At 41.4% G+C, this 12,810-nt stretch overlaps 1 protein-coding gene across 1 annotated transcript; it reads left to right on the forward strand.

The window, feature by feature from the left end:
* Positions 1-3,579: 3,579 nt before the first annotated feature.
* LOC147326764 (uncharacterized) lies at positions 3,580-9,175 on the forward strand. The gene is made up of 3 exons (XM_086302129.1): positions 3,580-3,772; positions 3,882-3,937; positions 7,023-9,175. The coding sequence occupies exons 1-3, from the start codon at positions 3,747-3,749 to the stop codon at positions 9,062-9,064; spliced, it is 2,124 nt and encodes a 707-aa protein (XP_086158255.1). The 5' UTR covers positions 3,580-3,746; the 3' UTR covers positions 9,065-9,175.
* The last annotated feature ends 3,635 nt before the right edge of the window (positions 9,176-12,810 follow it).

The raw sequence follows: 12,810 nt of genomic DNA on the forward strand, positions 1-12,810 counted from the left end.
GTGGGGCTGATGGTAGGGGGAGTGGCAGAACATCTGTAAAGATGTGTTTGAGGGTTTTGTTAAAAGCTGAACCTCCAAGGTTTGCAAAAGTCAATAGCAATGCACAAAACACAAAGTCCATCATTATTCAAATAAGTTTCTTTAAAGAGGTTGAAGCACAGCAGTGACGCATCACAGCATAAAGGAAATGTGCAACAGACTAGAAAAATGCAGCAGTGCACTGGCACAATGAACGTCCACTAGGTGACAGGTACGTGCTCTGCAAGAGCAATCGCCTAAAACATGTGTTTGAAGGAACCGGTGAGCAGAAATTGAATTGTATGTTGGTGCTCTGTTTTGCAGAGAGCAGCAGGTTTCTCCAGAATGTGAGATCTACCTGGAACATCAAAAAAAAAAAAGCAGTGGGGCTCTTATGGCTTGGTGCACTGACGCCAGTAGTCTACAATGGGTTGTTTCAAAGGTTTCCACATCTCTTCCAACAACTGAAACAGTATTTTATTAAGCTGATGACATCTGAATCTCAGTGGTACAAGAGGCTCCTCCCACCAGTGTGTGGGTGTGTCTCAGTGTCAGAGAAGCTTTTAAATGCAGAGAGAAGAGAATGGCAAGACTTTTATACACATTTCCCCTCATGATTGCTCTTGAAGGCCACAGCATCCATAAATATTATTTTTCATCTCTTGCTATAGAGGATTATAGCTGCTATAAAGCAAACAAATTAACAATGAACTTAGGAAAAACTTCCATTCACTACTGTTCACTTCTTTCATGTTGGTTTTGGACTGTAGATCAATAAAGTTGTTTAGCTTGACTGTTTTGTTCTAACTGCAGCCACGATCTAATGTTGCCACCAAATGGCCAAAGGAGACTGTTCTACTCCAGCCTCCACCACAGAAGAAATATCAATCCCCAAAGCCCAAAAGCTATGAATTTGGTCTGAGAATTCCTTATTTTGATCTTTTGGTCAGAAATGAAGAGGGGGATTTGTCCAGTGAAGGACGTGATGGTGGAAATGATAAGATAAGATAAGATAACCTTTATTAGTCCCACACGTGGGAAATTTGTTTTGTCACAGCAGGAAGTGGACAGTGCAAAAGTTATGAGGCAAAAATTAGAATACAATAAGAATAAATACAGTACACAGCTGTACAGAATAGAATAAAATAATATACTATATACAGTAGAATAAAATAGAATAAAAATATACAATAAGATAAAAATAGAATACGAATGCTATATACAACTGAGTAAAAATACAACGATGACAGAAAGGATTATTGCACTTAGTATTATTGCACATGTATGGATGTGTGTGCTTGTTCAGTTAAAGTCTTTATTATGGAGTCTGACAGCAGTGGGGAGGAAAGACCTGCGAAATCTCTCCGTCCCACACCGTGGGTGCCGCAGTCTCCCACTGAAGGAGCTGCTCAGTGCTGTCACAGTCTGCTGCATGGGGTGGGAGACGTTGTCCAACAGGGATGACAGCTTAGCCGCCGTTCTCCTGTCACTCACCACCTCCACTGGGTCCAGAGGGCATCCTAGAACAGAGCTGGCCCTTCGGATCACCCTGTTCAGTCTCTTCCTGTCCCCAGCAGAGATGCTGCCGCCCCAGCAGACCACACCATAAAAGATAGCAGAAGCCACCACAGAGTCATAGAAGGTCTTCAGGAGTGGGCCCTCGACTCCAAACGACCTGAGTCTCCGCAGCAGGTACAGCCTGCTCTGCCCTTTCCTGTAGAGGGCGTCTGAGTTATGAGTCCAGTCCAGTCTGTTGTTCAGATGAACACCAAGGTACCTGTAGCTGTCCACAGCCTCAATGTCCATACCTTGGATGTTCAGTGGTTGCAGTGGAGAATGCTTGTGCCTGCGGAAGTCTACCACCAGCTCCTTGGTTTTACTGGCGTTGATCTGGAGGTAGTTCAGCTGGCACCAGTCCACAAAGTCTTGAGTCAGTCCTCTGTACTCCTTGTCGTCCCCATCAGTGATGAGGCCGACTATTGCAGAGTCATCAGAGAACTTCTGCAGGAAGCACTGGGTGGAATTGTGGGAGAAGTCTGCAGTGTAGATGGTGAAGAGGAACGGAGCCAGAACCGTTCCCTGTGGGGCCCCCGTACTGCAGACGACCCTGTCCGACACACAGCCCTGAGTCCTCACATACTGTGGTCGGTCGGTGAGGTAGTCCAGGATCCAGGTAGTGAGGTGATGGTCCACTCCAGAGTTCTCCAGCTTGTCCTTCAGAACCGAGGGAAGAATGGTGTTGAAGGCACTGGAGAAATGCTCCTGCTGTCCCCAAACCAGGTCAAACCGACTTATCTGTTCCCTCTTCATCAGTACAGATATGATTGGATCAAGGCAACCCTTCTTGAACTAGTGCCTCCGAAACACAGGAGCAGACTCATGAGCCAGGTCATGTAAAACCACAAAGTCCCACTCTGCATGAAACAGAAGGCCTTTCTTCAACTGTGAAACCACACTGCAATAGACTTTTGAGCCAAGTAGAAAACGAGTTAAAGAAGGAAAATGAAAGAAAAATAAGATGTTCTTTGTGTACAGGCTGTGATCAGCTGATCTGGGCTACTGCTGCTCTGAGGTTTACTGCTCTTTGTGGATTTACACAACCGAATTTAACAAGATGTCAGCAGGTGTTTTATGAGTTGTACTATTCCATCCTCTACACTGACAGTTTGTTTTTCCGCACGTTTCACAGTATGAAGAAACACGATGTCACATGTACAGATCGGTATCTCATTGAAAACCACGAGGCTTTACATTTGCAGTTGATCAAATCCCACTGAGCAGAGGTTAATGATAACATCTCTTCTTCCTCTCCTGTCCTGTCTTTCTTATCTTTCTCCATCTGTGAGTGAAGTTAGCTCTCTTTCTTTTGTCTCCCTGTGAAATACAACAGCTGGGCCTTCAGCTGCAGCACGCTGTGTCACAGTCTCACTGTGTTTGCTGATGTTTGTTGAGCTGACAGAAACGCTGCATTTGAAATTACCTGACACTGAAAAACTTTTACTCCCTTTATTTGTGTTTTCTTACTTCAGCGTGAAGCATGACTAGCAGTTTTTATATGTAAATGTCATAAAGATAATCACATTATTTAAAGATTTATGAGAAACCAACCCTTCAGGTTTCTCAACCACGTGAGTGAGCAGTGAATCAGCCAGATCCAACCCTCACTGATCACGTTCAGTTTCCAAACACCAAGAGCTGGTCGTGAGAAATACTGAACTTAAGGGTTCAAGACGGGTTGGGGGACATCACAGAGGCTACATTTATCTTCAATATGGGATCATCGTTTTTTACTGTGGCTCCTGATGTCAATACAAGGCCTTTAAAAAAATGTGTGCAAGGTGTATAAAATTATAAAAGAAAGAAAACCCCACTATAATACAGCTCTGCACTTAGACAATCAGGTCAGAAGTTGAAATCAAATGTGTTCTTATTGTCCACATCCCCTCTGGGGCATAGATTCAATCATTCTAACGTCTCAGCCGGGCCAATCACATCAAGTGTTTGCACCTGTGTGAGGCAGAGTTTGCTTCAGCCCAACTTTTCATTAGGAAGATAGAAAAGACACACACAGACAGCCGTGTGGCTTGGATGCTCGACTTTGAGTCTCGTGGGTGTTTGGTTGGAGGAGCTGGAAGTTGGGCTTTCTGGATCCACGGCTGACAGGGCAGCTGTGCTGCACAGTCCAGCTCAGCGCTCGCAGCTGTGAGGACACAGCGACTGCAGCAGTCATGGCTGCTGGCTTCCTAATTGCAAGGTAACACATTAAATATGAAACCAAATGGGTTTTATTAGGTCCATTTTATTTACTTGAGTCTATGTTTGTCTGGGTCTACCTTGACTGTGTATTTGTAACTGTTTAACAGATTATTGCTGGTCTGTTTGTTGAGTGAGGTGAACTACTCCTCAGCTTTTCCAAGAGGTAAGCCTGCTGTTTGGAAATGGGGCTAAAACTCTTCTTGTAAACAAGAGAATGGGCCTTTGTTAAAATACCTGTGTTACTATAACTGAAGAGTCCTGCAAATTAAACCCTGTTAAGCTTTGATTCGTTAGCAACAATTTACCAGCTCCCCTAATTAAAGTGAGACCAAACACTAGGCCTACGATCTGATACACAGCACTGACAATTCAGGGTGGTGTTTTAGGGAAACTGCACTGCTTCATTCACGTTGGCTTCATCTGCAGACTTACAGGCACAAGATGGCTCTAAAATTCTAGAATATTCTAGCAGCTCTCAACCAAACCGCGGTTATTAAAGTGTGCTTTAATATGTATAGTGATGTAAGAAATCTCCATAAGAAATCTGACCTATGTCCTGTTTCTTTTTTTTTTTTCCAACCCTGCACAAATCAACAAAGAGCCATAACAATTTGCAAATGCAGGGGAATGTCTATAAAGGGGTCTCGAGGTGGCACTCTTCTTCAGTCCTGAAATGTAATTTTTACAATCTGAGTCTAATAAGAAATATATGCTATTAACTTTTCAAATGTATGTGGTCTTAAAACAGGACAGTGTTCAGGGTATGTTTGCAGCATTCTCACGCTATGGAGTTCTTGTGTACTGGATCTAGATGCTGTCTCCACACTATATGAAATGCAGTTGGTATAAAATGAGTTGTCCTGTGCTTCATCTTATGCTGCTTAAATTGTTTCACAGGGAACTAGACGAGCCTTCTTTAAGCCAACTGTCAGGCCGGTTTATTCGTCACGACGCTCCTTTGTTGTCATTTGCAAAACACCGTAACAACACTTGGGTGCAGTCGGGAACTGTTTCTGTGCTGCTAATCATGAATTATGAAGTCCATTAATTCAAATTAGATTGTTGAGATTCTAGAGACGTGTTGAAAATTGATTTTTAATGTCTAAATTTTACTACTTCTTTCTAACCTTTATTTAACCAGGAAGATCCCATTGAGATTAAAAACCTTTTCCATGGATGGGCAGCAGCAAGTTACAAGTCACAGTTACAGAAATTACTGTTAAACACAGACGGCAACAACACAAATGCAAAATTAAATGAAAAGAATAAAATTAAGATAGAAAAAAAAATTTAAAAATCAAAGGAAAATACAAAAATTCAGTTAAAATGACAATCTAATTGAAGCAATTGCATGTTATGGACTTGGCCTCAGGGATTCTTAGTTAGCACTTAAGTGCTTTATGAAATAATTCAGTGTTTTTCCAGTCGTTCTGCAGTTTGTTCCAAGCCAAGGGTGTTAAATGTCTGTTATATAAAACTGTATAAATGAGAGTTCCTCCGACTTGCCGAAGCAGGCCATCCTACCCGAGAGTATAACTCAGTGTTGAGTCTGAGATTTACGGTTAGTGATGAACCTCAGTGAAGTATGCTTCACTATCAACCATTCGAAGACATTGAGCAGAAGCATTCATGTATAGGATATCTCCATAACCCAGCACAGGCAAAAATGTTGCATTTAAAAGCAGATTCTTTATATTGTAAGAAAAACAACTTATTTTGAAAATAAAATCTGTTTTAACTTCAGATTTTTCACGAGATTCTCTACATGTGGTTTGAAGGTGAGCGCTGTGGCACTCCGTTGTGCACTGTAACAAATTCAGACCATCAGATTTAATGCACTGAGACAGTTTGAGAACCATGCCACTGCTCTGAGTCCTGACTGGAGGAGTCTAAGTTTTAAAATACAATGATCAACAGTGTCTAATACGTTTGACAAATTAATAGAAAGGGACGCACAGTGTTGTTTCTTATCAAGTGCAACAGTAATATTATTTGCCACTTTCACTGCAGCTGTGATGGTACTGTGATTTATTTATTTTCTTCCTCTAAAGCCTGATTGATCAGATAAAACGGCATTGGTGTGTAGAAACTAACTGCTCGCACACACGAGCTTCAAGAACTGTGGCACAGGACAGATTAGATATTGGTCTATAATTAGTAAAAACTGCTGGGTCGCCCACTTTTAGTAGAGGGATAACAAAAGTTGATTTTCATACTGAGGGAATTTGATTCAATTCAACTTTATTCATATAGGAAAGAAAAACTCCCTTTTAACAGGAAGAAACTTAATTTATCCCAAATTGTGATCATATCCATCCTGGGTATCAAACTGCACACATTAAGATGAATAATCTTCAGCCGAGGTGAGGATTTAAATTCAGATGGTGTTTGACTGCATTGCAGCTCAGGGCCTGGTCTAGGTTGAACATCACCAGATAAGAGCAGTATTAAGACAATCAGAAGTCTCTGCTTTGAGACTTTGAGTTTGACTTGTGAAATGTTGAAACTAAGCAGAATTTTTCTTAACTTTGTAATCATACAAAACAAGAAGGTTTTGAAGATGAGGTAAATCTTTGTGTAGATCAAATGAAAAATCCGTGTCCTATTCCAAATACATTGGAGATCGTACAGGATGTACAGCAGCAGTGATGATATAGATCTGGGATCATGTTAAATGTGCTTGACTTAGAAAAATTCAGTGTCCCAAAGTCCCCCACAGCCAATAAGCAAAGTTATTTTAAAAAGTAATTATCCAAAACACACGACTATTGTTGATACTGAATTAAATGTATCATCAGGCTGCAAAGACCTAGGATGGCAAGTAAGGCTCCAGCCAGAAGCTCATGTCCTGGTGGCTTGCTAGCAGATGGCTTCTGGCATCTGCTTGGCTTCTGCTTGCTAGCAGATGGCTTAGTGTGCTGTCAATAGGTCCAGCCAGCAGCACAGGCCCCGGTGTGGTGCAGACGGTTTCTGGTAGTAGCAGAGGCTCCCAAAATGGGCCACTTTCCAAGAACTAACAGAATAGTTTAAAATACCCTTAATATACCTTGTTGGAAAAACACTAGAATCCATTTAAAATAGTAAAAACAGAAAAATACCCAACAAATTCAAAGCAGACATTCAACAAGGAGACATGCTGCTGCCATCTTGGTCAGCCATCTTGGTCAGTGGTCTTGCCATGTAATCTTGCAGAAATTACAAATTACAATGTAATATTTACATTAACCTTCACCTGTTTTCTTTCATAGCCAGACGTTTTGTGCAACCGAGAGTGTGGCAAAGTGAAGGAGAGGAAGAAGCCTACAACTATGAGAACTGTCATCCTTTCTACTACATCAGTGCCCAGGACAAAACATTGGAAAAGCAGGGACGTTTAATGATGGCCCCTTTCCGTATCTGTAAACAAAACCATCCCATAGTGTACCAAAAAGCCTCAAACCTCAAGCCTGCAAACCCCTTGCAGCCACGATCTAATGTTGCCACCAAATGGCCAAAAGAGACTGTTCTACCCCAGCCTCCACCACAGAAGAAACATCTGTCACCCAAACCCAAAAGCTACGAATTTAGTCTGAGCATTCCATATTTTGATCTTTCGGTCAGACATGAAGGGGGAGATTTGGCCAGTGAAGGACATGATGGTGGAAATGATACCGCTCCTGTCTCTAAACCAGGCTTTCAAATCGACTTATCTGTTCCCTCTTCATCTGTCTCTCAATATCCCAATATCCCAATGACCAGCTATGTTGACAGTTCAGTAAATCAAGAAAATCCAGAGAACACAGAGTTTGTCAATTACGGTAACATAAAGCAGGAAATGCCACAATCAAGGCAACCTTTCTTAAACTCTGCTGGTAGTAGTTACTCAGAAACACAGGAACCGGCTTATAAACCATATTCCATCGAAACACAATCAAGTTCAACTCTTACTGGATCAGAAAGACCTTTTCTACATTTTCAAACACAGGAGCAGACTTATGAGCCAGTTCATGTTAAACCACAAAGTTCCACTCTGCATGAAACAGAAAGGCCTTTCTTCAACTTTGAAACAACACCACAACAGACTTTTGAGCCAAGTCGTGTTAAACCCCAGTCAAGTTCACCAATAACTGGATCAGAATGGCCTTTCTTTAACTCTGCAGCAACACAGCAACAGACACATGAACCAGGTTATCTTAGACCTCAATCAAGTTCAACCCTTGGTGGATCAGAATGGCCTGCCTTAAACTTGGCACCTCCCTGGCAACAATCCTTTGAGGCAGGTCATCTTAAGCCTCAAGCAAGTTCAGCAATAGCTGGATCAGAATGGCCTGTCTTCAATTCGGCACCACCCCGGCAACAATCCTTTGAGGCAGATGGTCTTGAGCCTCAATCAAGTTCAAACCTTGGTGGATCAGAATCGCCTGCCTTAAACTTGGCACCACCCCGGCAACAATCCTTTGAGGCAGGTCATCTTAAGCCTCAAGCAAGTTCAGCAATAGCTGGATCAGAATGGCCGGTCTTCAATTCGGCACCACCCTGGCAACAATCCTTTGAGGCAGATGGTCTTAAGCCTCAATCAAGCGCAACCCTTGGTGGATCAGAATGGCCTGCTTTAAACTTGGCACCACCCCGGCAACAATCCTTTGAGGCAGATGGTCTTAAGCCTCAATCAAGCTCAACCCTTGGTGGATCAGAATCGCCTTCCTTAAACTTGGCACCACCCCGGCAACAATCCTTTGAGGCAGGTCATCTTAAGCCTCAAGCAAGTTCAGCAATAGCCGGATCAGAATGGCCTGCCTTCAATTCGGCACCACCTCGGCAACGAACCTTTGAGCCAGGTCGTGTTAAGCCACAGTCCAGTTCAGCAATAGCTGGATCAGAATGGCCTGCCTTAAACTCAGCAGCAACACAGCAACAGACTCATGAGTCGGGTTATCTTAAACCACAATCAATTCCAGCCCTTGGTGGATCAGAATGGCCTGTCTTCAATTCGGCACCACCCCGGCAACAATCCTTCGAGGCAGCTGGTCTTAAGCCTCAATCACGTTCAACCCTTGGTGGATCAGAATGGCCTGCTTTAAACTTAGCACCAATTCAGCAACAGACTCATGAATCAGGTTATCTTAAGCAACAATCAATTCCAGCCCTTGGTGGATCAGACTGGTCTGTCTTCAATTTGGCACCGACTCGGCAACAAACCTTTGAGGCAGATGGTCTTAAGCCTCAATCACGTTCAACCCTGGATGGATCAGAATGGCCTACCTTAAATATGGCACCAACTCTGCAACAGGCTTCTTTACACAGGAACTAACTCAGTGTCAACTCTGTTCAATCTGTGCACAAAGGTTATTTTACTTTTGGAGCGCATTTCTGCCAAGACTGTAACTCACCATGCAAATAAATACACAATTTCCTTCTTGCATCTGATGTCATTTATATTTTTATACGTTTACTCATACATCTCTAGTCCCTTTAGGGCAAAAATAACTTGGTATTCACTTATATTTTCTAAAATGTCCAATAATAGTTTTAGAAATCTTTAACATTTGATAGGACTTCTGTAGTTGCCTTCTACAAAGATATTTGACCACCAGCAGGTTGCTTTGCCAGAAATGTTGTTACCTGTGTAGTAAGAAATGCTGTGTTTGATCTTACATCAGGGCCTGCTGTTTCTGTGTTTAAATAGTGATTCTATATTGGTGTTGGGTGTGGATGCCAGAGTGAGTAGTCTTGCCTTATTACAGCTAGAATGGGTCCAACTCCCTCACTTACTTTTATAACTGGTAAGATAAGAATAGAAGGATGACAGGATAAAGACATGCTGTGGAAGAGAGACAGAGATTAATGACAAGTATGATTCAAGGAGGTGTATTAACACATAGTGAGTGAAGAACTATCAACCAATGCATCATGGGAATCCCCCAGCAGTCTACATCTATTGCAGCATAACTGAGGATTCAGGGTCACCTGGTCCAGCCCTAACTATATGCTTTAGCAAAAGAAAGTTTGAAGCCTAATCTTGAAAGTAGAGATGGTGTCTGTCTCCTGAATCCAAACTGGAAGCTGGTTCCATAGAAGAGGGGCCTGAAAACTGAAGGCTCTGCCTCCCATTCTACTTTTAAATACTCTAGGAACAACAAGTAGGCCTGCAGTGTGAGAGCAAAGTGCTCTAGTAGGGTGATATGGTACTACAAGGTCATTAAGATAAGATGGGGCCTGATTATTTAAGCCAATGAAGGGAAGCCAAAACAGGAGAAATCTGCTCTCTCTTTCTAGTCCCTGTCAGGACTCTTGCTGCAGCATTTTGGATCAGCTGAAGGCTTTTCAGGGAGTTTTTTGTACATCCTGATAATAATGAATTACAGTAGTCCAGCCTGGAAGTAATAAATGCATGAACTAGTTTTTCAGCGTCACTCTGAGACAGGATATTTCTAACTTTAGAGATGTTGCACAAATGAATGAAGGCAGTCTTACATATTTGTTTAATATGTGCGTTGAAGGACATGTCCTGGTCAAAAATGACTCCAAGGTTACTCAGTGTTACTGGAGGCCAAGGTAATGCCATCCAGAGTAGGAATCTGGTTAGATACCATATTTCTAAGCTTTTCAGGGCCGAGTACAATAACCTCAGTTTGATCTGAATTAAGAAGCAGAAAGTTAGCAGCCATCCAGGTCTTTATGTCTTTAACACATTCCTGCAGTTTAACTCATTGGTGTGTGTTATCTGGCTTCATGGACAGATAGAGCTGGGTGTCATCTGCATAGCAGTGTAAATGTATGCTATGTCTTCTAATGATACTGTCTAAGGGAAGCATGTATAGTGTAAACAGAATTGGTCCTAGCACTGAACCCTGTGGAACTCCATAATTAACCTCAGTGTGTGAAGAGGACTCTCCATTTACATGAACAAACTGGAGTCTATTAGATAGATATGATACAAACCACTGCAGTGCAGTACCTGTAATACCTACAGCATGTTCTAATCGCTCTAATAGGATATTATGGTCGACAGTATCGAATGCTGCACTGAGGTCTAGCAGGACAAGCACAGAGATGAGTCCACTGTCAGAGGCCATAAGAAGATCATTTGTAACCTTCACTAAAGCTGTTTCTGTGCTGTGCTGAGCTCTGAAACCTGACTGAAACTCTTCAAATAAACCATTCCTCTGCAGATGATCTGTTAGCTGTTTGACAACTACTCTTTCAAGGATGTTTGATATGAAAGGAAGGTTGGAGATTGGCCTATAATTAGCTAACTCAGAAATATCAATTGGAGAAAAAGACTCTAAATGTTGCATCTGTGAGATGATTATGGGTAATTTTTTCTCTAATTCTTAAAATTTTATTTGTGAAGATGTTAATGAAGTCATTACTTGTTAACGTTAAAGGGATAGTTGGCTCAACAAACGCGTTACTGTAATCCGATTACTTTTTTCAAGTAACGAGTAAAGTAAGGGATTACTATTGCAAAAACGGTAATTAGATTACAGTTACTTTCCTGCATTACTAAAACCGTGAGTTTTTTGCGAGAATGTCTCATGACAGTGACGTAAGCGAATGTGACGTTCGTGACAACAGCTGTGTGCATTTAAAGCGTGGAAGTACTGACCTTATTTTGAGTTTGATTCCATAAAAACTGACAAAAACATTAGCGTTCGTCCGGAGTGGGAAGAAAACTTCTTTCTACAGCGAAAAAAACCCTAAACTTACGAGCAAGCACCAAGTGCGCAACGACGTAATGGGAAATTCACAGAGAAACTCGCGGATTCTTCAACTGACCGCTGCGGCACACCTGCACCAGGGCAAATCTCCGCCTGACCCACTCCTAGAGCAACAGGACCGCTAGTCTTTGATTTTATATATTTTCTGCTGTCTTTCACTTGCATCTATTTGTGTGTAAACACAAAAAAATATTTTATTTTATAGTAGTATTTATTTATTGTCATTGTCAAGAACAATGAAATTGATTGTTCTTGACAATGACAATAAATAAATACTGGAATGTGCAGAAAATAGGTTTAAATGTTAAACAAATTTCTTCCAGTCAGAGAATGTAGCATATAATTTCATTTTTGCTTGATGCATAAAGTTAAAAGATTAAAATTGATAAAACAAGTTTTAAAAACAGACTTTTCTATTTGTTTACATTTTGTATGATGGATTATGTAGAAAAAGTAGAATTGGGCTGAAAATTCTCTCGCTTTATCACCTATTCAGGTTGTAATTCGTGTTTTTAAAAAGTAACTAAGTAATTAATTACTTTTGAAAATAAGTAATCCGTAAAGTAACGGGATTACTTTTGGGGGGAAGTAATCAGTAATTAGTTACTGATTACTTTTTCAAGAAACTTGACCAACACTGCTCAAAAGAGCTCTGACTTTTTGTCAGTCTGGCTACAGTGCTGAAGAGAAACCTGGGGTTGTTCTTATTTTCTTCAACCAGTGATGAATAGTAAGATGTTCTGGCTTTACAGAGGGCTTTCTCATAAAGCAACAAACAGTTTCTCCAGGCTAAATGATGATCTTCTAAATTTGTGCTGCGCCATTTCCTCTCCAACTTACAAGTTATCTGCTTTAGGCTACACAGAAACTACACAGAAAACTCTGTGTAAGGCCCAGGTGGACGATAGATGATAACAAGTAAGATTGGTTTCTGAGTTTTACAGCTGGGGTGGACGAGGCTAAGCATCAGGCTTTCAAATGAATTAAAAGTCTGTCTGGGTCTTTGGTTGATTAATAAGCTGGTGTGGAAATTTGCTGCCACACCTCCCCCTCGGCCTGTGCTTCGAGGTTTCTGGTAGTTAGAATGACTCGGGGGTGTTGATTCATTTAAACTAACATAATCATCCTGCTGCAACCAGGTTTCTGTCAGGCAGAGTAAATCGATTTGTTGATCAATTATTAACTCATGTACTGACAGGGACTTGGAAGAGAGAGACCTAATGTTTAATAATCCACATTTCACTGTTTTACTCTTTGGTGCAGTTGAGGATACTGTATTGTTCTTTCTTTGTGATTTTTTTTATGTTTATGTCACAACATCAAGCAGCACTGAGTG

This window comes from Aulonocara sp. 'chitande type north' Nkhata Bay, linkage group LG7, assembly GCF_057382095.1.
Source record: "Aulonocara sp. 'chitande type north' Nkhata Bay isolate Kocher_YH1m ecotype deep benthic linkage group LG7, A_spYH_male_GT1.1, whole genome shotgun sequence".
Taxonomy (NCBI): Eukaryota; Metazoa; Chordata; class Actinopteri; order Cichliformes; family Cichlidae; genus Aulonocara; species Aulonocara sp. 'chitande type north' Nkhata Bay.

Excerpts from the sequence above, each read along its gene's own strand:
- LOC147326764 (XM_086302129.1), top strand. The coding sequence starts at position 3,747 with ATGGCTGCTGGCTTCCTAATTGCAAG. Across the intron at positions 3,773-3,881 it reads GCTGGCTTCCTAATTGCAAG|ATTATTGCTGGTCTGTTTGT; the intron begins GTAACACATTAA and ends ACTGTTTAACAG. Across the intron at positions 3,938-7,022 it reads CTCCTCAGCTTTTCCAAGAG|CCAGACGTTTTGTGCAACCG; the intron begins GTAAGCCTGCTG and ends TTTCTTTCATAG.